General features: G+C 46.4%; 1 protein-coding gene across 2 annotated transcripts in view; it reads left to right on the top strand.

Annotated features, from left to right (window-relative positions):
* The first annotated feature begins 2,791 nt into the window (after positions 1 to 2,791).
* Positions 2,792 to 25,432, top strand: part of CCDC69 (coiled-coil domain containing 69) — a 36,394-nt gene continuing 13,753 nt past the window's right edge. The window contains exons 1-2 of one of the 2 annotated variants that reach the window (XM_044281167.1): positions 2,827 to 2,962; positions 15,614 to 15,910. In XM_044281167.1, the coding sequence (XP_044137102.1) occupies positions 15,701 to 15,910 (210 nt within the window). In that variant the 5' untranslated portion in view covers positions 2,827 to 2,962; positions 15,614 to 15,700. Of the gene's footprint in view, positions 2,963 to 15,613; positions 15,911 to 25,432 lie in introns of both variants that reach the window. The other variant, XM_044281168.1, reaches the window with a different exon arrangement.

Here is a 25,432-nt window from a genome sequence, read left to right as displayed (position 1 = left end):
GCCTCTTCATGGTGTTGCCCACATGGTCTCCAGACCAATCTCCTGCTGTCATTGCATCCGAGACAAAGGCAAGACTCATCACTGAAGAGGATAGACCTCCATTGCCATCTTGCTGTGCACCATGATATCCTTTCAGAGTGGTGGCGTGGGGACAATGTAGATGGACATCTGGCTTGTAGCCTAATATCGTGCAAACACCTTCTGATGGTTTGTGTAGACAGACACTGTTTGCCACCCTAGGCTTGGGATGTGATGGCCAATTTCACTTGCAGTTCAGAACGGATTAATATGCATCATTCTTCTAATCAGATGAACTGTCCATGCAGAGCGCCTTTGTGCCTCTCTTGCTGTCATTCCAGGTCATCATTGTTCTCCCAACCTCTGGGACAAACATTGAACAGTGGGCTAAGCATATATTGGTCTGATGAAGTGATAAACTAGTCTCTCAGTTCAAGGATTCGGTCCCTCTCAGTTGGCAACATGTGGCAATAACTGGCACATCAATGAACAGGAGGCATCATATGGAGTGGCCTGCACTTTCTCCAGACCTGAATCCCATTAAAAACCTATAGGATCAGCTGAGTCTCCACATAGAGGCTCGTAACTCTGTACCCCAGAACCTCAATGACCTGAGGGCAGCCCTTCAAGAAGAGTGGGGTGCATGCCTCAGCAGACAATAAGTCGACTTGTGAACAGCATGAGACATCATTGTCAAGCTTTAATTGATGCTCACGGCCACATGACAAGTTATTGAGACACTGACATTTTTGTGGGGGTATACCTGCAATGAAGCCACCAGTTCCCAGGGCCCCTTTTGTAATGGTGGCGGTACCGAGGTGTAGGAATGTCCGAGTGGTATAGGGTGGCCTAAAATGTCCCTTCTAGTGTAAGTGCCTGTCTCGGTGCTCCTACCTGGATACGGTTGGACCCCAGGCTCCATTCACACGTCCGAAATTCTGCTCCGCATTTTGCGGCACGGAATTGTGGACCCATTCATTTCTATAGGGCCACACTATGTGCTGCACAGATCCGGAAATGCGGATCCGCAATTCCGTTCCCGAAAAAAATAGAACATGTCTTATTCTTGTCTGCAATTGCGGCCAAGATTAGGCATTTTCTATTATAGTGCCAGCAATGTGCGGTCCGCAAATTGCGGAATGCACATTGCCAGTGTCCGTGTTTTGTGAATCCATAAAACACATACGGATGTGTGAATGGACCCTTACTTTGATAAACTTTCATCAAACACAATCTTCCAACTTTGTCTTGGTCCAAGCAGGCTTTGGCATTAAAACTTTGGCAGGCAAACTCAACTATACTACATCTGTTGCTCTCTAGCTATGCTGTGCTGACAGGCTTGCTGTATAATTTAGCTTCTTCTTTATGCTGCAACTTCTCTCTTTGTAGTCTGTCTCTTAACGCTCCTCCTGGCTCCTGAGGCTTAAAGCTGTGGCCTCCACAACCAGCAGAGCTGACGGAGCTTGGGATGTCCAGCAGAGACATGCCCAGCACACCCTCCTTCCCCTAGCAGGGGGTAAGCTAGACTAACTAAAACTGATCCCCACCCTTCCTGCAGTAAGTGGGATTCGCCCACTCCTCCATAGAGGGGGGGGGTTAGAATGGAATGGTCCATTCAACCTAACTGTAGCTCTGCTGTATTTGCTGCCACCTGCTGGTGAACCAGGCACATTACATTTGAACATAACAGTTACAAACAGATTAGGAATGCACAGTGTAGTGGACATGAACAAAATATATAAGATTACATTATATTAGCCCATTAAAGACAGTAGCGGAGTGAAGAAGTGGTAATGCCACTCTGGGGCGTTACATACCCACCACTGTTGTTGGCTTTAGTTCCAATACATTCTTTGAGATGAAGAAATCACCATTGCATGCTGCTACTTAAACACCCTACTTTCATGATATAATACCACTGTGGCTTTTTCATAAATTTCACCTGAAGGCCAAATATCCCTAACTTTCTGTGAGTAGTGAATGAATGGAGCAATCACAGAACTTTCTACAACAAATCCGCCATGCGTGATCTTCGCCAGTCCCTTATTCACACAAACGTTTTCTTCCATTTGCAATTTGTTAAAAAGAGAACAATACAAGTTAATGGGGCCATTCACCCATTTTTTTGTTTTTCGGACCCCTGTGCCTGATCTGCACGTCGTATTCTGGTAGCTTTTTGTGTTTCAGATAAGCCATTTCTGTTGATGGGAATCAGTAAAAAACCCAGAATGCAAACTTTTCGGATATGTTCAAGTAAAAAAAGCTTTAAAGGGGTCGCGCAGCGATTTATGTTGATTACCTATCCTCAGGATATGTAGATCCTAAATATCTGAACCGGGACCCCCGCCGGTTAGCTGTTTGCAGAGGAGATGGAACGCCATGCGAGCGCCGCTTCCTTTTTTTACACCGCACTTTGTCTCGGAAGCAACGACAGGCGTTGCACTCCGTTGTTTATAATGACTGTCAATGGTGTCGACACGACAGTCTCGAACAATCCATCCAAGTTGCTTTTTTGTGCGACACCATTGACTATCATTATTAAAAAAAAATGTCACAGGGCACATGTCACAATGTAGTTGTGCCCTTTTTGTCGCATAGCCTAAATCCCTTGGCAGTGCCAGAGCCCCAGTGCCAGGGTTATTATACTGGAATATAGCTATATATACATAGCTATCCATATATATATCTCTAGGAGCAGCAGCTGTCACCTGGGGCCCTCCCTCCAGCCTCCGCTGCGCGCCTCTTCTGGTAATTACGGCCACAATAGTTTTGTATCGTCTGAAGTTTGTGAGGAGCAGGTTTACTGAGGAGGAGACGGAGCGGCCACAGGAAGAGAGTAAGCAACGGGCCAAGATGTGAGGAGCACCGCTGGCTGCAAACCCCGGGCGCAGGCATGGGCTGCCGAGCCAGCAAACTCTGCCTCAGCCCTGGAGCCAGGAAGAAGGTACCGTCCGCCGCAGGTTCCCGGGAGGAAGTAGTGCCCAGACAATCTAACTTTAGCTCCCGGGCAATGAGGGGGTTAACTCCGAGCGCACATTAACCCCTGCCTCCCCGGCATACAGCTCAGTGTTGGGGTGATGGGCTTGCCCCCTGCAGGGGTTGGGGGATATCAGTAAGATGGGGGAGTGATATCATTGGGCTGTGAAAGTGCCAGGCTCATTGAAGGCTAGGCAGGTAGGTGGAGGTGACCAGTGATGGGGGTTTAGAAGGCTGGGCAGGTAGGTGGAGGTGACCAGTGATGGGGGTTTAGAAGGCTGGGCAGGTAGGTGGAGGTGACCAGTGATGGGGGTTTAGAAGGCTGGGCAGGTAGGTGGAGGTGACCAGTGATGGGGGGTTTAGAAGGCTGGCCAGGTAGGTGGAGGTGACCAGTGATGGGGGTTTAGAAGGCTGGCCAGGTAGGTGGAGGTGACCAGTGATGGGGGTTTAGAAGGCTGGCCAGGTAGGTGGAGGTGACCAGTGATGGGGGTTTAGAAGGCTGGCCAGGTAGGCGGAGGTGACCAGTGATGGGGGTTTAGAAGGCTGGCCAGGTAGGCGGAGGTGACCAGTGATGGGGGTTTAGAAGGCTGGGCAGGTAGGCGGAGGTGACCAGTGATGGGGGTTTAGAAGGCTGGGCAGGTAGGCGGAGGTGACCAGTGATGGGGGTTTAGAAGGCTGGGCAGGTAGGCGGAGGTGACCAGTGATGGGGGTTTAGAAGGCTGGCCAGGTAGGTGGAGGTGACCAGTGATGGGGGTTTAGAAGGCTGGGCAGGTAGGCGGAGGTGACCAGTGATGGGGGTTTAGAAGGCTGGGCAGGTAGGCGGAGGTGACCAGTGATGGGGGTTTAGAAGGCTGGCCAGGTAGGTGGAGGTGACCAGTGATGGGGGTTTAGAAGGCTGGCCAGGTAGGTGGAGGTGACCAGTGATGGGGGTTTAGAAGGCTGGCCAGGTAGGTGGAGGTGACCAGTGATGGGGGTTTAGAAGGCTGGGCAGGTAGGTGGAGGTGACCAGTGATGGGGGTTTAGAAGGCTGGGCAGGTAGGTGGAGGTGACCAGTGATGGGGGTTTAGAAGGCTGGGCAGGTAGGTGAGGTGACCAGTGATGGGGGTTTAGAAGGCTGGGCAGGTAGGTGGAGGTGACCAGTGATGGGGGTTTAGAAGGCTGGGCAGGTAGGTGGAGGTGACCAGTGATGGGGTCAGAAGGCAGGAGACACAGGCAGATGGAGGTTCCATTTATGAGGCAGATGTTCTTTGGATCCTTTTCCCCACATATATCCCACTCCTGGCTTTGACTGTAAAAAAACAGCCATGAAAACTGCAAGTGTGGATCCAACCCAAAAGTGGTTGTCCAGGACTTTTATATTGATCATCCTCAGAATAGGACATCAATATCTGATCGGTGCGGGTCCGACTCCTGCACCCCCCTCCCACCCATTATCTGTTCTGGAGCAGCTCTGGCGCCTTCACTGTACTGCTCCATGCGCTGTATGGAGGACTGGGAACCGCAGTGCTGCTGCCATTGAGGTGAATGAGAGCAGCAGTACCCAGCTCTGTCCACTACACAATGGATGGCGCTGTGGAGATGATGGGTGGGGGTGGGGGTGGCGGTCGATCCCTATTAAAATCCAGGACAAGCCCTTTACACGTATCGGGTGTGTTTGCGTTGGCTCGTCTTCATTGCCGCCACTGTCGCCCTGATATCCTTCTGTACATAGCGGGAGAAGCTAGCATCCTATCTTTTAGAGGAAGCTTTTACTCCTAATATTTTCAGTTTTTATTTCTTCTGTATATTATGTTGGGCACCACAGATGCGCCCATGTCATTGTGCCCTTATTTACGTCACTTGCTGACCGTCTGTCCATGAGATCTGTCTGCGCTTTAGAGTGCGATGCCTTGCAGGAGGTTGTACACACCCTCGCTGTGCCCATGCTGGAGTGCCAAGAGCTGCCCCATTAGAAGACTCCTAAGAGGCGGCGTGTTACATATGGAATTGTTTCAGAACCATTTACAACGAGCGCTATGCCAGTTTTTGCCAAAACGAACACCGTGCGGCTGGGGCTTCGGCAAGTTTCCTTTCACTGCAGCAAGTGTAAGGCCTAGTTCACACGAACGTATGGCTTTTATAGTTTTTTGCGGTCCGTTTTTCACAGATCCGTTGTTCCGTTTTTGAGTTCCGTTGTGCTTCCTTTTCCTTTCCGTTTTTCCGTATGCCATGTACAGTATACAGTAATTACATAGAAAAAATTGGGCTGGGCATACCATTTTCAATAGATGGTTCAGAAGGAACGGATGCGGAAGACATACGGATACAATTCCGTATGTGTTCCATTTTTTTTTTGCGCGGACCCATTGACTTGAATGGAGCCACGGAACGTGATTTGCGGGCAATAATAGGACATGTTCTATCTTTCAACGGAACGGAAAAACTGAAATACGGAAACGGAATGCTTCTTCCGTTTCCATTCCGTATTTCGCTGACTGCAAAATACATACAGTTGTGTGCATTAGGCCTTACGCTGTGGATTTTTTTTCTGTGGTGCATGGAGGGCCGTGTTTTTTTTCCGTGGTCCGGCCAGCACCAGGCGCTCTCCCCGTAGTAGTGAATTTGACCACACCTCGCTTGTGTGGCCACTGCTCCCGGCTATTTCCGGCGGCCCCATAGAAATGAATGGAGGGCGGCTGCGCATGCACAGTGCACCCTCCACAACTTTCGGCCTCCGAACTCAGTGTAGGTGCGGGTCCCAGCACTTATCAGACACTGGGGGCATATTCTAGCGATATACCCCCATTGTCGGAGATGTCCTCTTTTACACTAGCCATATGGATTGTGTCAGGAACTGTTCAGGAAAAAACTGATGGTTTTGCACACAAGTTTAGGGCTCATGCACACGACCGTGTCGTTTTTTGCGGTCCGCAAAAAAGCGGACCGCAACAGGAGGCCCATTATAGAGATGCCTATTCTTGTCTGCAAAAAGGACAAGAATAGGACATGTCTCATAATTTTTGCGGGGTCACGCAACGGATTCGGACAGCACACAGAATGCTTTCCGCATCTTTTGCGGACCCATTGAAATGAATGGTTCCGTATACGGTCCATATACGGAACGCAAAATACTGTCATGTGCATGAGCCCATAATCAGTTTTTTCTGCGATTGCATTCAGTGTGCGATTTTTTTTTTTTATTTTTTATTTTTTTTATATAGATAGATAGATATATATATATATATATATATATATATATATATATATATATATATATATATATATATATATATATATATATTTTTTTTATTATTATAATTTTTTTCCCCACGCGGATGCAATCAGTTTTTGATGCGTTTTTCACGTGCATGAAGAAAAACGGAAGAATAATCTACCTCTCCAAGCAACCATCAGTTAAAACACATTGCACCCGGATGCCTTCAGTTTTTACACAAGCCCCATTCACATCTATGGAGCCAGAGCTGCATTAAAAACGCACAATATAGAAGATGCTGCGATTTTTTTCCTGAACGCAGAAATGACGCGTGAAGAACGAACAGACCCATTGAAATGAATGGGTCAGGATTCAGTCCGGATGCTATGTGTTCACTACCCGCATCGCTTCCGGACGTAACACTCTCTCGTGTGAAAGAGCCCTAAGGGTATGTTCAAACATGATGCGGAATCTGATTGCGGGTTCTCCGTGGTTTTTTAGGATCCGGTTTTTATTCTCACACATATTTTGAGATGGTTTTCATCCTACCCATGTCAGTGGGAACTCTGGCTGCGGGTCCTGCCCGGGAAAAATCTTACCTGCGTTGTATCCTCCCTTAGGAGCCATTGGTGTAGACGCTGTAAAAATGGTGGACAAAATAGCCCATCATGCTATTAATTTCTCCGGTAAAATGATAGACACCATGATGGAAACCCGGAGCAGTGTAAGGGTACGGCCAGTGACGTTTCCAAAAGCGGTTTCGGAAACTAAAACCAGGAGTGAGTTATATATATGTCCTTTACGCCTCTTGCACATGAACGTTTTCATATTTCCTATTGTTGCCCGCAAATCACGTTCCGTGGCTCCATTCAAGGCCTCTTGCACATGAACATATTTTCTTTCCGTGTCCATTCAGTTTTTTTTTTTTTTTTGCAGACCGTATGCGGAACCATTCACTTCAATGGGTCCGCAAAAAAACGGAAGTTAGTCCATGTGCATTCCGTTTCCATATGTCTGTATTTCCGTTCCGCAAAAAAATAGAACATGTCCTATTATTGTCCGCATTACAGACCAGGATAGTACTGTTCTATGAAGGGCCAGCTGTTTCGTTCCACAAAATACGGAATGCGCACAGATGTCATCCGTTTTTTTTTTTTTTTTTTTGCGGACTGCAAAATGCATACGGTTGTGTGCAAGAGGTACAAGTCAATACATACAGAATCGTTTTTGCAGAACCATCTATTGAAAATGTTATGCCCAGCCCAATTTTTCTATGTAATTACTGTATACTGTATATGCCATGCTTCCGTTTCCGAACCGCAAAAAATGGAAAACAAATGGAACGGTAAAACGTAAAAACGGATCCGTTAAAAACAGCCCGCAAAACAATGAAAAAGCCATACGGTCGTGTGAATGAGGCCTTATACTTTCTCTCCGTTTATGATCCACTTGTAGCCCTGCCCTTATAGTCAGGGATGGATCTAGTTATGAACCCAGCCTATGGGTACGGTTACACGGCGACTCTGGTCGCACAACGTGTCGTGGCCAAGATAGCAGAGTAGCGGTGAGCCATAGAAATGAATGGGATTGTGCGACCTGTGTAGCCCTACCCTTATGCAGAAATTTTCATGCCTGTTGGTGAGGGGGTTGCCATTACTGTGGATGGCATAATGTTATGGGGGAACCCTGCATTTCCACATGTTGAACCCTATATAGAGGCCGTCCACGTCGTAGAAGGTCGGCACAGAATCGGCATTTATTTTCCTCCAGGGCAGCTTTCTTAAATCTCTTGTCGCTGGTTAGTGACAGGGCCTGGCTCCTGGAAGTGGTCTGAGGGGCTTTAGAGATTTGATGCTGGCCTGCCCTCCCTAACAGCTGGGTCACTGTGCCCGGCCCCTCTCCTCCTAGCCTCTCGGAGTGGTGTTGATGGGCAGGAATGTGCATTGGCTGTTTTAAGCGTTCAGTCATTGCAGACCTGACCTTACATTCCCACACATATATACACACTACTACACCCACACACTAACAGATTATATTCCACCACTGAATAGATTACATGGTCGCCAAGGCTTCCTAATTTAGATTGACAGTCCCTGGTGAGTTGTCCTTAGAAATGCTCATCATCTTCAGAAGAAATACATTTTATTTATTCTACATTTTTCTTATGCTTTTTTTCTCACTGTGCCAGTACTGACTACAGCATTAGGGCTCGTTCACACGAACGTGTGAATCCTGTGCTGTGGACCGCAAATTGCGGTCCGCAATGCACGGGCACCGTCCGTGTGGCAGGATCATGGGGATCGCAGACCCATTCACTTGAATAGGTCTGTGATCCTTCCGTTCCACAAAAATGCGGTGTGGAAGCACGGAATGGAACCCCAGAAAGCGCTCCGTAGTGCTTCCGTAGTGTTCCGTCCCGTTCATCCGTTCCGCATCTCCGGATTTGCGGAACCATTGAAATGAATGGGTCTGCATCCGTGATTCTGAATGGCCATGGAACAGTGCCCGTGTATTGCGGATCTGCAAATGTGGTCCGCAATACGGCAACGGGCCCTTAGGCCCTTAGGCCTCCTGCACACGAACATGTGCTGCAGACCGCAAATTGTGGTCCGCAATGCATTGGCACTGACCGTGGGCCAGCCGCATACGGATCGTGACCCCATTGAGTGAGGTCTGTAATCCGTCCGTTCTGCAAAAAGATAGAGCAAGTTCTGTCTTTTTACGGAACGAAACCCCACGGAAACACTCCATACTGCTTCTGTAGTGTTCCGTTTTGTGCTTCCGTTCCGCATCTCTGGATTTGCGGACCCAATCAAGTCAATGGGTCCAAATCCGTGATGCAGAATGCACACGGAACGGTGCCCGTGTATTGGGTATCCGCATATGCGGTCCACAATACGGCAACAGGACACCTACGGTCGTGTGCATGAGGCCTTAAAAAAGTATCTGTCGCAGCCTTCTGAGGATAGGGGGTGACTGGCTGGTATGTTGTGGACCCGCAATTTGCGGGTCCGCAACACACCACGGACGTGTGAATGCAGCCTAAGGGCTCATGCACACGACTGTTTTGCGGTCCGTTTTTTTACAGATCCGTTGTTCCGTTTTTTTTGTTTCCATTGTGTTTCCGTTCCGTTTTTCCATTCCATTTTTCCGTATGCCATATACAGTATACAGTAATTGCATAGAAAAAATTGGTCTGGGCGTAACATTTTCAATAGATGGTTCAGCAAAAACGGAACAGATACGGAAGACATACGGATGCATTTCCGTATGTGTTCCGTTTTTTTGCGGACCCATTGACTTGAATAGAGCCAAGCACCGTGATTTGCGGACAAGAATAGGACATGTTCTATCTTTTCACGGTACGGAAATATGGAAACGGAATGCACACGGAGACACTTCAGTTTTTTTTTTGCTGAACCATTGAAATGAATGGTTCAGTATATGTACTACATACTGAACTAAAAAAACGGCCAGTATACTGAACGCAAAATACTGTCGTGTGCAAGAGCCCTAATACTGATGACCTATCCTCAGGATAGGTCATCAGTATCTGAAGTTTTGGAAAACCCTAAGGCTACATGCGCATAGGAGTGTAGTTTATGTGGGGTTTTTTTTGTGCAGTTTTCACACCAAAATCCACATGTGTTACTTGCATATGATATGAAGTTTCCCTAAATCCATACACCTGCATCTCAGGTTGTGGAATACGTGCATTTTTTCAGCGCGGATTCCAGTGTGGAAAAACTGCAACATAGTTCACTATTAGCAAAATGTCTGAGATTACACAAATCTCATGTACTTTGCAGATTTTATCCTTGCAGAAATGGACCTGCATTGTAGATTTTTAATTCCGCAGAATGTCAATTATGTCTTAGCTGCGGATGGGAAAGGGTGAAGGCCGCGGCAAAACCGCATCAAATCCGCACCAAGAAACACTGTTAGACATTGTGGATTTTAGTGCGGATATGCTGCAGAAACGCACAGAAATCTCCATGGAAATTTGTGCACGAGGCTTGAAAGGGAATTGAAGGGTCATTAAGGGCTCATGCACACAGCCGTTGCTCGGCCGCTCAGGCAAAACATCCTTGCGGATTCCATAGACGGATCCAGACCCATTTAACTTGAATGGGTCCGTCCACACCACAAAAAAATAGAACGGGTTCTATTTTTTTTGCTTTGCAGAGGCACAGGGAGAAACCCCATGGAAGCTCCTTCCGGATTGCGGATCCATGCCGCAATATGGGCACGGCTGGGCAACGGACGTGTGCATGTGCCCTAATTCACATCATTTGTTAGGCTACTTTCACACTAGCGTTCGTCGGTCCGCTCATGAGCTCCGTTTGAAGGAGCTCACGAGCGGACCCGAACGCCTCCGTCCAGCCCTGATGCAGTCTGAATGGATGCGGATCCGCTCAGACTGCATCAGTCTGGCGGCGTTCAGCCTCCGCTCCGCTCGCCTTCGCACGGACAGGCGGACAGCTGAACGCTGCTTGCAGCGTTCGGGTGTCCGCCTGGCCGTGCGGAGGCGTGCGGATCCGTTCAGACTTACAATGTAAGTCAATGGGAACGGATCCGCTTGAAGATGTCACCATATGGCTCAATCTTCAAGCGGATCTGTCCCCCATTGACTTTACATTGAAAGTCTGAACGGATCCGCGCAGGCTACTTGCGCACTTACGAAATTTTTTAAAGTTATTAATGCAGACGGATCCGTACTGAACGGAGCCTCCGTCTGCATTAATATGATCGGATCCGTTCAGAACGGATCCGATCAAGCGCAAGTGTGAAAGTAGCCTAAGATTATGGAATGGTACCTTACATGCCAAACTAGGTTGGATGGGGCATGTCATTTGCCTTTCCCTTTTGAAAAGGGGCACAGTGGGTAAAAAAATAAAATAAATACAAAACCTTTCTCACTGATTCCCCCTGCTGCTGCCCTTCTGATGCTTCCCAGGTCACCCGTAGTCTCCACTTCCTTTTCCCATGTCAACATACAAGAAATGCCTGCTCAGCCAGTCACTGCCTGAGAAGCGTACACATCTCCTGCCATTTCCTGGACCAGGAAGTCCAGGCCAGCAAGGACCTGCTACGCCATTCATTCTCTATGGGACCGCCCGAGATAGCAGAGTACAGCATTTGACCTGCCGCACCATCAGATCGGGGGAATAGTACCCCCATTCTCAGGATCGGTTTGAGTCCCAACGGTCGGACCCCCATTATTAAGTTAGTTATCCCCTATCCTGTAGATGGGTGAGAACTTCTAAACTTAGCACAACCCTTTAATAATTCATACAGAATCTGTGGAGGGAGGCAATGTAGTGCCACACACAGTCACCATATCATGGCATGCACACAGAGTGCCTCTAGGTCCTTGTAGGCTATATATACATGACTGTATGGCTTTTTCAGTATTTTGCAGTCCGCAAAAAACGGATCCGCAAAAAATACGGATGACGTCCACGTGCATTATGTTTTTTTGCAGAATGGAACAGCTGGTTCCTGATAGAACAGTACTATCCTTGTCCATTATACGGACAATAATAGGACATGTTCTATCTTTGAACGGAAAAACAGAAATGCAGAAATGGAAGGCATTTTTTTTTTTTTTTGCAGATCCATTGAATTGAATGGTTCCGTATACGGAACGCAAAAAAACGGAACGTAAACTGAAAAAAAAAAGTTTGTTCTTGTAACTACCCTAGAAGTGAAAGGAAGATTGTAGAACAGCTTGAGTGCGTGAGGTTGCTTTGAAAACTTTTCCGATTTGCGGTAAAACTTATGTCACGGCGTGGTTTTCAGCTGCGCTGTGGGCAATAAATGTGACCTTGCGGGATCTCTCATAGAGGTTAGCACATTTTTAGCGCATTGGCTATCTAACTGGTGGATTTGTCCCAATCTAGGCCTGTGTGGTCATTAAAGGGTGCATGGTGTTGTGCTCTGCTATTTGCGGCTCATAATCTGTGCCACCCTGACCACAGTGCTGAAGTACACAGACGCTCCGAGCTCCCTTTTTATTACCAGACAGCACGAATCTCGTAAACACTGTTTGACATTACAAATGTGGTTGGCATGAGCTGCGGATCTGTTTCCCAGTGCAGAAGATTGTACATTCCTTCTAGGGATCTGTCCGAAGTATGAAGCCAGGCTCAGGGAGGGTCCTCGGTACTCCTGTAGCAGTAAGGACTAGTCGGGAAGGGGCGGATAGAGAGGACTATAAACACACAGGTTCATATGATATTGGCCCTAGTGTCTGGTAGGGGACCTCCTTGAGCCTCACTAAGGATAAAGACTGCTGCGAGTGATGGCGATCTGTGTGCCGTGCTATGTAAGCAGCAATGTTTGTGCTGGCAGGCGAGCGGAATTGTGCAGCATTCAGTGTTGTGGCTCTTCCCGTCATATACAAGATACAGTTGCTAACATACACTGATAAGGGTGAAGTCACACTCTGCTGAATAGCTGAAGAATTTTAGTACGAAAAATCCATAGCAGGTTACAGTAAAGTACGTGTGGACGGGGATTTATAAACCTCATCCATGTGTTGTGTCAGCACGGAAACGAGGGCATGCTGTGGATTTTCTAACACGGAATCCCACAGCGTATAAAGGTAACCTCCTCCTGGTATCCATGGTTAGTACTTGCCAAAAGTAGTCCAAGGAAGGACAACTGGTGAACCAGAGACAGAGTTATGGGCTCCCAAGGCTCATTGATGCACATAAGGAGGGAAGGCTAGCCTGTCTGATTGTACTGAAAAGCTACTGTAGCACAAATTACTGAAAAAGTTAATATTGGTGGTCGCGGGTCCATGTGCGGACAGGATCGGTGATGACAGATTTCACTGGATTCAGCAGTTTAAAAGTCCAATACTGTTTATTTTCCATCCATAACACAGGAGATTAACCTTTACACAGCCAACAGGTCATGCAGCTTCTAGGCATCTGACACTGAGCAGAGCATTTCAGCCCTGTATTATCCTCACATGAGCCCAGCATCTACACCTGGGATTGCTTCTGGCTATCAGAAAATGTACTGGAGTGGGGAGGGAACGGCGGGTCCTTCTACCAACCTACCCACCATGCCATAAAAATCCAGGCCCCTAAAACACTTGAAAGAAAAGTGCCTCGGCAAAGTACATTTTGCTGAAACTACCCAGCTTTACTGGATTCTTTTACCTCACCCATCCGAGCATTCTGGGTGAGATATACATCCCCTCCAGTACTTTACCAGCCACCATGCTACACTGGCTATCATAGAATGGGGTCAGAACATACAATACATCGCAGCTTGTTGCATAGCCTTAGACTGTCACAGTGCCCATACTGAACACTCACCAAAAGCATCCACAGTGAGCATCAGAATTGGGCTATAAAGCAGTGATAGGAGATGGCCTACTTTGATGACTCATATTCACTTTTACATCATGTGGACAACCAGGTGAGTGTGCATTGCTTACCTGGGGAAGAGATGGCACCAGGATGTACTATGGGAAGAAGGGAGACCAATAGAGGCAGTGTGATGCTCTGAGCGATCTTCTGCTGGGAAACATTGGGTCCTGGCATTTATCTGGAATGTATTTTGACACATTCCACCTACCTAAATATTGTTGCAGACCAAGTATAGCCCTTTATGGTAATGGTATTCATTAAAGGCAGTGGTGTCTTTAAAGTTTGAAGAGTATAATTCTCTCTGTCACAAGGTGTTGACTTTTGAAATTTCCCAATCTCAGTCCAACTGAAACATCTGTGAGATGTGCTGAAAAACATCACCAATCCTTTTAGGCCTCACCTCATAACGTACAGAATTTATAGGAACTAATCTGTCGGTGCCAGATACTACCAGACACCTTCAAAGGTTTTATGGAGTCCATGCTTTGAGGGGTCAGAGCTATTTTTGTTGGAGCAATCATAATCTTAGTTTTTAGTTTTGTTGGTTGATGGTGAAATTGGGGTACTTTCAGGTTTATTCTAATGCAGCCACGGCCAACCTGAGGCTCTCCAGCTGTTGTAAAACTACAATTCCCATCATGCCCTGCTGTAGGCTGATAGCTGTTGGCAGTCTGGGCATGCCTGGAGTTGTAGTTTTGCAACATCTGGAGAGCCTCAGGTTGGCCATCCCTGTCCTAATGCATTCTGAATGGGGAGCAATCCGTTCAGTATGCATTAGGATGTCTTCAGTTCAGTCACTTGCCGGCATTATTTTCCATTGAAATGCATTAATGCTGGCCCCAAGTGTTCTGAAAAAATGGATCTGGTTTTGCAGTCTGCGCATGCGCAGACCTTTTAAAATATGAAAAAGATAAATACCGGATCAGTTTTTCCGGATGACAACCGGAGAGACGGATCCGGTATTGCAATGCATTGTGAGACAGATTGCATAGGGATTGCCGGAATCCAACAACGCAAGTGTGAAAGTACCCTTTAGGCCTCTTTCACACGAGCGTGTCCGGATGCGTTGCTGCAAACCCGCGCGAGTAGGTACCAAATTGCAGTCAGTAGTGCGTTCCGTTGTTCAGTTTTTATCGCGCGGGTGCAATGTGTTTTGCACGCGCGTGATAAAAAACTGACTGTGGTACCCAGACCCGAACTTCTTCACAGAAGTTCAGTTTTGGGTTCAAGGTTGTGTAGATTGTATTATTTTCCATTATAACATGGTTATAGGGGAAAATAATAGCATTCTGAATACAGAATGCATTGTAAAATAGCGCTGGAGGGGTTAGAAAATAAAATAATTTAACTCGCTTTAATCCACATGGGATGGATCATGTGATGGACCATATGATGAGCGTAGTGATGTCATCGATGGTCCTTTACCTCACAGATGAAGGACAGAAGAGATGCCGGCTGCGCGAACAAGTGGATTAAGGAGAGTTTAAATTATTTTTTATTTTATTTTTAACCCCTCCAGCCCTATTGTACTATGCCATCTGTATTCAGAATGCTATTATTTTCCCTTATAACCATGTTATAAGGAAAAATAATAATGATCGGGTCCCCATCCCGATCGTCTCCTAGCAACCATGCATGAAAATCGCACCGCATCCGCACTTGCTTGCGATTTTCACGCAGCCTCATTCACTTCTATGGGCCCTGCGTTGCGTGAAAAACGCACAAAATAGAGCTTGCTGTGATTTTCACGCAACGCACAAGTGATGCGTGAAAATCACCGCTCATGTGCATAGCCCCATAGAAATGAATAGGTCCGAATTCAGTGCGGGTGCAATGCGATCTACTCGCGCATTGCACCCGCGCAGAAAACTTGCCCGTGTGAAAGGGGCCTTAGAGTGTGTGGAGTGAGGTATTTGTGCACCCTTGGGCAATAAAGGTCACATCTCGCCTACCAACCAGGAGAGCTATACTACACTTGAGTTTGGTAACAAGTTGCATTACAATAAATAACTCCTGTAAACTACTCCTTTTTCAATTGCAGGTAGCCTGGTGACCAGCTGGGTGTTGTTGTTTTTCCAGGATTTGTAGTTGTGCTGGTCATGGAAAGAAATCGCCAACCATGTAATCCATGGATGGGGGATGCTCACTAGAACGAGAGAAGCTCTTTGTTAAAAACTCTACACTCTCTGGCTCAAAGAAGGGGGTGCCTTGCAAGGAATCCCCCACAACATCCAAGTCCCCAAATTTAAGAAGAGACAAACGCTATAATAGAGCATGGCGTAGCCTAAGAACAACATGGTCTGCTAATCTTTACAGCTGGGTTCTGCCAAGAACAGAGGTACTATAATGACCAGGGACCCCAGTTATCAGACTTTTGTGTATTTCATACTACTGCTTCTGGCTAAACTGCATATATATGACATGGCTTTGTTATGGTTTTTGTGATGCCGTTATGGTGCGTCTCCTGCCCCATGGAATGTCCTTCGTATATTCAAAAGTTTGAGGATGTCCTCTACCCGGATAAATAATCTATATTGTTCTAGAACCACTGTGCACAGTTGACTACTATACCTGTTGCTATGGGTTATTGCACTTTCATGGTTAATAGCCCCTACAGTAGCAGTGTCGGAGCATAGGGTTAAATATGTGTTAGCTCACGTATCCTAGCTTGTTTTTGTCCGTGAATGTTTAACAGTGATTGTCTGTCTCTGGGAGTAAAATGGCTGCCGGCAGGGTCACTGTCATGAGACGCTGAGCAAGGGGAATGTGAAGTGATGGGGCTGGATCAATGTTACTTTCAGAAAACTATAAACAAAGATGTGTTCAAGAAATCATTGGCTTCAGTTTGCATTTGAAGTCCTGTTAAGGTTCTCTACTTGTTGTCCTGAAATGTAAGGGGGTCTCACAACATGGTCGTTGAGGGTCTCCCACCAGTTGAGCAAATGGGCTGTGGCTAGGGTGGCTAAACATCTGGCTTTAGGCCGGACAGTCCGGTTTCCTGGGTTTCTGTCCTCTGTTCAGGACAAAGTCTGGACAGACACTTGTCTGGAAGGGTGTCCTTGTCATCTGTTAACATGAACTGCAACCACAAACTGACTGAGGCTCTCTCTCGCCTCCAGTCAGTCACTAGAGCCAGCGGACATGTCACTGTGACTGATTTGACTGTTTGACCTAACCCTAAGCTATTCACTCTCTGCTGAGCCAGTCATCACATTCAGCCAGTCATGGAGCGAGATGTTACTCTAGTGATTGACTGAAGGTGAGAGAAGCAAGCAGGGCCCACGCGCAGGTCACCTTAAGGTGTTGGGAGGACATGATGGTCTTCAGATGTAAGGCAGGTGGTTTTGGATGCAAGAGTGGAAGTCGCTCTACCCAATTGTCTTTTATCTTGCTGGCGCTTTTGCTGTGAGAAGAGTGTGGCTTAGCGGGTTGATGGGGTGACTTTTAACTGTGAAAGGCATGGCCTATGATGTTCCCCTTTTTTGGGGTTATGCAAGTTGCCAATGGGTAGCAAAGAAACTCCAGCACACCTGAGCCGTGGGAAAGATTGTGCACAGACCTTGTCTGTTTCTAGAAGTCTTAAACACCGAACAATGTAAAATCCAACTGTGTCTTTATTTAATACTCGCAGCAATAAAGAAACATGGGGAGACCACACCCCGGCACTCAGTTGATGCATTTCGGACAGGTTACATGTCCTTAGTCATAACAAATGCAAGTTGCAACTCCGCCTGTGGCGGTTCACTGCCATTTCAGAGACGGTACCGCATACATCCAGTATGTTACCATCCATTGTAGGAAGGGTCAAGGGACCGTCGTTGACGGAAGGTATGTAGCACTGAGGTTCCTGGCCTCGATGGAGTAAGAGACAGTTTTCATGTGTCAGCAGCAGTTGCTGTTTAACACCTTGCTATTTAGTATAGCTGTAATAGCTGATCCGGGACGACTCTTACTGGGAGTAGTCAAAGTGCTTGGTGGGTGACTACTCCTCACGTTTCAGGCCGGGTCTTAACTGGCCTATATAAAAATAAAAAAAAAAGAGCCAGCAGTGTCAGCTGGTGGTTATTACCTCTCTCTGACAGAGGAGCTTTGGCAATCGCTGTATTGGGATCTAAGCCATGTGCTAGGCTGGGGGCCTCAGTTTGGGAGGTCTGCTCTGTCCTATGCAACGCCAATCAGGTGTGAACTGACACCTAGGATAACAGGTGACTCTTTTGCTGTATATACTGTCTAGGTGTGAACGAACACCAAAACTGCAAATAGACTGTCGTACTGTTTTGTTGCCATAAGGCCTCATGCACACGACCGTTGTTTGCTTCCGCGTCCGTTCCGCCGATTTTAGCATTTCAGGTGCGGACCCATTCATTTCTATGGAGCTGTTGAAAATGCGGATAGTGCACCATTTGCCATCCACGTCCGTGATCCGTGGTTCCAGTCCGTCAAACAAATATAACCTGTCCTATTATTTCTGCGGAAAACGGTTCGCGGACCCATTCAAGTCAATGGGACCGCTAAAAAACACGGAGGCACACAAGATTGTCATCCGCGTACGACGTCTGCGTCCGTTTTATTCCTATTATTTGCATGGCAAACCTGTCTTAGACTTTTTTCCTTCCTTTTATGTCTGGTGGTCCTCCAAAAATAAAGGAAGACACACGGAAACAAAAACGGAAACGGATCACGGAACAACGGAACCCCATTTTGTGGATCGGAACACAACAACGGCCGTGTGCATGAGGCCTAAGTGTGAATAAAACACTGACATTTTTGCCTCTATACTGCGTCCGCTTGTCCTGTCTACCAGAGCGAATCCCCACACCATATACACACAGCTGTGTCGGCACTCACTGTATTGTGCCTCCATGAGGCACCATATCTTCATCTACAGCTAGTGCCAGAGGACATCTCTATAGTCTGACCTGTATATGTGACGTATACAGCATTGGCCCATAGCAGCATGGATGCTGTGCATGAGTGAGGTGCATCATGTCAGGTATATAGGATTTGGCACCATCATAGTGCAGCGGGGCTTGGAGATTCTCAAGTATGCATGTGGGAGTATCTGTGCTGGTTAGAGAAGAAACAGAGCACTGTATGCTGGCAAAGGGCTGAGAAACACGTGGCCATTAGGAGATTCTACATTTACTGACTGTTTGCAAACCTCCAGCTGCTTTATTTTTTTGTGCCCCCGCCCCATGCCCCCTTAGTTACTTTTTACAGAAATAATAAATCAGTAAAGAATGTTGTTGTGCCATGGTTGGCATCATCAGACCGCTGGGCAATCTGGGTTTTAGGTCGTTCTCGGTTTCTTCAGTGTCAGTTATAAAGCTTAATCATTATATAAGGAAAAAGTCTGAAAGTAATATAATTCTATATTTCAATTTGCCAACATTTTCAAGATCTCTGCCTGTTGTCAGTGAATACATATATATTTTTTAAAGTGGTTTGATTTTGATGACCTACGTCATCAATATCAGATTGGTGGGGGTCCGACTCCCGGCACTCACGCCGATCAGCTGTTTGAAGAGACCTCTTTCTAGGCCAGTGATGTCACGTTTATTGGTCATGTAGGCTAGGCACATTCAAGTGAGTGCCAAGCACTGCCACTGCTGCAATACCAAACACTGCCAGTATACAGTGATTGGCGCTGTGATTGGTATGCTGCAAGCAGCTCCTCAAACAGCTACCAAGAGTCGATCCCCGCTGATCTGATACTGATGACCCATCCTGAGGGTACAGTATGTCATCAATTTCAGAATCGTGGAATACCCCACCTTAAATGCTTGAAAAAATACGCCAGCTTGCAGGACTATTTATTTTGATAAAGTGGCAGAAACCCGAGAGACCCCGTTTTAAATCGCAGCTTGAATTCCATTTTTCTGCTGGTATGTGAACCTAACCTTAGGGTTTCTTGCAGTTGTATCCAGATCAAGTAATTCTCCCTGAGCTTGACAGACTGATGCTTTATCTACACCGATACATTGTAGCAAACTACCAGAACTGGAAGAAATTGGTAGCGCTGATGTGTTTAGCTCACAGAGGATTGTCTACACTGGATACAAGTGTAGCAAAGTACAGGTTTTCATTCAGTGCCTGAAAGATTGTATTCACACAGAGCAAGCAGAGATCTTGAAATGGGTGCAAAAGCAAATTGCTATGCCTTTAAAATACCTCTATTACTTGAATCATCATTACCTTGATACCCTCCTATTACTCTAGTACATGCCAGTTTGATTCTGCTGATGCCACAGGAGGGGAAGTAGGAAGAAGACCTCTCATCTCTCCTGATATGTCTGCTTTAGGCTCCATTCACACGTCCGTAACGTTTGCGGACCGCACATTGCCGGCACTAATAGAATATGCCTAATCTTGTCTGCAATTGCGGACAAGAATAGGACATGTTCTATTTTTTTCGGGAATGGAAATGCGGACCTGGAAGTGTGGGTCCGCATTTCCGGAGCCGGGCCGCACATCGCGCGGCCCCATAGAAATGAGTAAGTCTGCAATTCCGTTCCGCAAAATGCAGATCGAAATTGCGGATGTGTGAATGGGGCCTTAAGCTGGCCTTGCACATTAGATTTAGGTTAGCTGCACCAGTCTATGTATATGGGACCTCCTGACTCTCCTCCCACAGCAGATGTTGGGGGAGATAGGGATTGGGCAGCTTGGATTTTTAACTGCCCAATCCTTTTGTCCTCAGGGAGATAAGTCGCTCCCAGAGTTGTCTGGCATCGCCTTTCTGCCCTTCCCCGTTCATTATGGTCAGCCAAGCACACACATGTATGGGAGAATCGGTACAGTTAGCTGTCGCTATCTCATGTGAACAATCAGCTTTAGTAACAGTTCTGTAGCACCTTTTCTTAGAACTCTGAATTGTGATGTTCCTCTATTATTCATCTTGGAAAAGGATAGATAGATAAACCTAGGCGTTCCCATTCCCCTTGGCCATGGGTTGTGTTCCTGTATAGTGTGGTACTGTCCAGTTAGAGCAGACAGTGGCATACTGTGTAGGGACACCCTATTGACCGGGGAATAGTAACATCCACTTATCTATTTATTCATACATTTCCAGGAGCAATCATTGAGGAATGCAGAGTTCTAAGAAAAAATATGAAGCTGAATTTTTTAGTAAAACAGGCCTATCTGGAGAGGTGATGGGTAAGTTCCTGGGGTTGGTTGCTGTGAATCTCTCCAGGGACATGTTCGCTCCTTCTGTTGGTACAATGTACATGGAGAGATCTACAGCCCTTTGACTAGTGAATGATGCTGGCAGCCATCATAATAACCAAATCACCGACCAGCTATAAATTTACACCCGCACAGAGGCCTGCCTGGCCGAGCTTCACACATTCCTTGTGTATTCTCTGTCATCCATCATCCATCTAGTTTTTTTTTTCCTTTTTCCACTCTGCTTTCCTGTTTTCCATCTGAAACCCACATTACAAATATCTCCTCGATCAAATGTGACAGAACTCTGCTGGAGTGAGGGTGAATGGATGTCATCCGTGAGAGACTCCCTTACAGTCCTCATTCTTGTGATGGTCTCACAGATGAAAGGGAGAAAGTGATCTCTAGGATCGTAATTGGCTATCCTGGAGGAGAAATATTCCTAAACATATTATAATTTCACATTCTCAGGGCTCATGCACACGACTGCAAATTGCAGATCCGCAAAACACAGGATACCAGCCGCGTACATTCTGCAGTTTGTGGAACGGAATGGCCAGCGCCTAATAGAGCAGTCTTATCCTTGTTCGTAATGCGGACAATAATAGGAGATGTTCTATTTTTGGGGAACGGTCATATAGGCATACAGACATTTCCGTATTTTTTATTTTTTTTGCTACCGCATTGAAGTGAATGGTTCAGCATATGGGCTACAAACAAAACTGGACCGGACACGGAAACAAAAATATGTTTGTGTGCGTGAGCCCTATTCACACGTCAGTTTTTGGTCAGTGATTTCCATCAGTGATTGTAAGCCAAAACCAGGAGTGAAGCCTTCACAGAGATAAGGGAAAGATCTGCACCTGCTCTGTATTTTTGACCTGCACCTGGTTTTGGCTCACAATCACTGATGGAAATCACTGACCAAACACTAACGCTGGGTTCAGACCTGAGCGTTCTGAAACGAGCGCTCTGTATGCGCGATTGTACTGGCGTTTACAATCGCGCATACAGAGACTGGCGTTCACACATTGTCGCGCGTTCCCGAATTTCTATGTGCGGGAACGCGCGACAAACGCCCAAAAAAAAGCTCAAGCACTTGTTTGAGCGTCGGGCGTTTTACAGCGCGATCGTACGCGCTGTAAAACGCCCAGGTGAGAACCATTCCCATAGGGAATCATTGGTTCTTGCCTGTTGTGCGTTTTACAGCGCGTAGGAACGCGCTGTAAAACGCTCAGGTGTGAACCCAGCCTCAGGCCTCTTTCACACGGGCGTCATGTTTTTTGCCCGGATAAGATGCGGGTGCATTGCGGGAAAATGCGCAATTTTTTTTCAGCGCGAGTGCAAAACATTGTAATGCGTTTTGCACGCGCGTGAGAAAAATCTGCATGTTTGGTACCCAAACCCGATCTTCTTCACAGAAGTTCGGGTTTGGGTTAGGTGCAGGGCTGTGGAGTCGGTAGATAAATACTCCGACTCCTCAGTTTGTTGTACTTCCGACTCCGACTCCTCTGTATTTAATATGCGAATGTATTTTATACATTCCTTGAAGGAAAGAAAGGCAACATACATGTCATTACCAAATGACTACTGGCTGGGAAGCCAACAGTCTACTGTATTAAACAGTTTAAGCAAAAGACAAACACAATGAAAACAACAGTTTTATTCCTTTTTTTTAATCAAGTGGCTGGATAGTAGCAGGAGGCATAAACATCAGGAACTTTACAAGTTAATAAATGCAAACCACATTATTTGGTTGTTTTAGAACAAAAACAAAGCTTATCTATATGAACCAAAAACAAAATCTGTAAAACCTAGAAATGGTTTATATTAATCTTCTTCACATCACTGAACGCGTTTGTTTTGCGGTTACGTGAGGCACTGCATGCATTGGCCTTTATTCTTACAGTAGAGAAGTCATTAATTATAACTGTTTATGAATTCGGACATTTAAACTTGCTTTTTTTTTTTTTTTATTCCAATTTAAATTTAGTAGGAATCGGAGTCGGTTCATTTTTTGCCGACTCTGACTCCAGGTACCCAAAATTGACTCCGACTCCTCGACTCCAACTCCACAGCCCTGGTTAGGTGTTCTGTAGACTGTATTATTTTCCCTTATAACATGGTTATAAGGGAAAATAATAGCATTCTTAATACAGAATGCTTAGTGAAATAGGGCTGGAGGGGTTAAAAATAATAATAATATTAATAATAATAATAATAATTTAACTCTCCTTAATCCACTTGATCGCGCAGCCGGCATCTCTTCTGTCTTCTTCTTTGCTGTGCACAAGAATAGGACCTTTGATGATGTCACTGTGCTCATCACATGGTCCAATCACATGGTTCATCACCATGGTAAGGGACCATGTTATTGGATCATGTGATGTGACGTCACCAGAGGTCCTTAGCTGGCAGCTCAACATTACAGAAGAAGACAGAGATCCGCAACTACGCGATCAAGTGAACTCGGTTAGTTAATGTTTTTTTATTTTTAACCCCTCCATCACTAGTTTACTTTGCATTCTGTATTCAGAATGCTATTATTTTCCCTTATAACCATGTTATAAGGGAAAATAATACAGATTGGGTCCCCAGCTCGATCATCTCCTAGCAACCATGTGTGAAAATCGCACCGCATCCGCACTTGCTTGCGGATGCTTGCGATTTTCACGCGGCCCCATTCACTTCTGTGTGGCTTGCGTTGCATGAAAAACGCAGAATATAGAGCTTGCTGCGATTTTTCATGCAACGCACAAGTGATGCGTGAAAATCACAGCTCATGTGCACAGCCCCATAGAAATGAATGGGTCAGGATTCAGGCCTAAGGCCCCTTTCACACAAGCGAGTTTTCCGCGCGGGCGCAATGCGTGACGTGAAAGCAAATGCACCCGCACTGAATCCTGACGCATTCATTTCAATGGATCTGTGTACATGAGCGTTGTTTTCACGCATCACTTGTGTGTTGCGTGAAAATCAGAGCATGTTCTATATTCTGCGTTTTTTTTCACGCAGCCCTGGCCCCTTAGAAGTGAATGGGGCTGCGTGAAAAACGCATTGCATCCGCAAGCAGGTGCGATGCGTTTTTCGCTGATGGTTGCTAAGAGATGTTTGTAAACCTTCAGTTTTTTATCACGCGCGTGAAAAAACGCATCAAAACGCATTGCAGCCGCACGGAAAAAACTGAACAACTGAACGCAATCGCAGACAAAAGTGACTAAACTTGCTTGCAAAATGGTGCGGGTTTCACTGAACACATCTGGACCTAATCCGTCCCGCTCGTGTGAAAGGGGCCTAACTGTATGAATAAGGCCTAAAGAGCCTCCCCTGACTACCATCTCTTGCCAAATGCAGGGGCAGAGGTCTAGAAGGTGACTTGCTCCTTAAAGGGAACCTGTCACCAGGATTTTGTGTATAGAGCTGAGGACATGGGCTGCTAGATGGCCGCTAGCACATCCGCAATACCCAGTACAGAAAGCCGCCAATCAAGCCAAGAGGGGAACCGCCCAGCATGACTCTTTCAAGGAGTGCCTCCTCCTCCATGGCCCCTGAAACTGGTTACAATACAGAAATCAAAAAGCTTTTTTGGACATCATTGTGACTCCTGGATGGCAGGTTGGGGCAGCTTGGGAGCCTAAAGGCAACTCCCTCACATCTCTCTCATATGCATACTCAGATGAACTTGTATGTGTAGTTAATGGGCAAAGGGAAGAAGGCTGCTGCCAGACACTTATGGCGGTGGCTTATCTCACAGGAGAACAAAAGGATGAGGCTAAAGTATTATTTTTGCCAACCCTTTTCTCCCCTGATAGAGGATGTCGGTAGCTCCCCACACACATGAAATTGTCAGCCGGCAGTTTCGGCCAACAAAACACTAATGGTTTAAATGGGGGTTTCTGTGATTTTAATACTGATCGGTGGGGCTCTGACACCCAGGACCCCCACCGAACAGCTATTTGAGAAAGCAGTGACGCTTGCATTAGCTCTATAGTCTTCTCGCTGCTTTCCCTAGGCCAGTGACGACACGTTCATCGGTCACGTGGCCTAGACGCAGCTCAGCCCCATTGATGTGAATGGGGCTGAGCTCGATACCAAACATAGCCGCTATACAATGTACGGTGCTGTGCTTGGTGAGCAGAGAGAAGGTCGCTGCGCTCACTCCTTCTCAAACTGGAGGGAGCCGTTGCCTTCTCAAACAGTTGCTCGGCGGGGGTGTCGGACCGATCAGATATTGATGACCTATCCAGATGGACCCTTATGGTATTTAAAAAATGTTTTATTTAACTCATCTATTTCTATTGTCCCAGACAGGACTTTGTGTCTGTAGGATGGGGTCAGGTACTATATAAGGAGCATCATTTCCCTCTATTCTATAAGTATCTGGCTCTAATTCAAAATCATACTGGTTGGTTCAAGGGGCTGCCCATTAATTAAAGCTTTTGGATTTGTCCGGAGTGTCTATTTGATTGGACACCACGTCCTTTATTTTATGCACAATATACTGTGTACCTTATTATTGTGAAAAACTTTAATAAATACCATTGAAACATAAAGCTTTTGGGCCAAGTCTCCTTTCCAGTTCTCTGACGACTTCTGTCAATATCAAAGCCTGTAGCTAATAGGCTGGTTGTACGCAGCCATAATAAAGCTGCATTTTAGCCTCCAGACTTCAACTATAGGGGCGACTTGTGTA

Source organism: Bufo gargarizans, chromosome 2 (assembly GCF_014858855.1).
Source record: "Bufo gargarizans isolate SCDJY-AF-19 chromosome 2, ASM1485885v1, whole genome shotgun sequence".
Taxonomy (NCBI): Eukaryota; Metazoa; Chordata; class Amphibia; order Anura; family Bufonidae; genus Bufo; species Bufo gargarizans.
The sequence above is the reverse complement of the archived record's forward strand: the minus strand, read 5'-3'. Positions and strand labels throughout refer to the sequence as shown.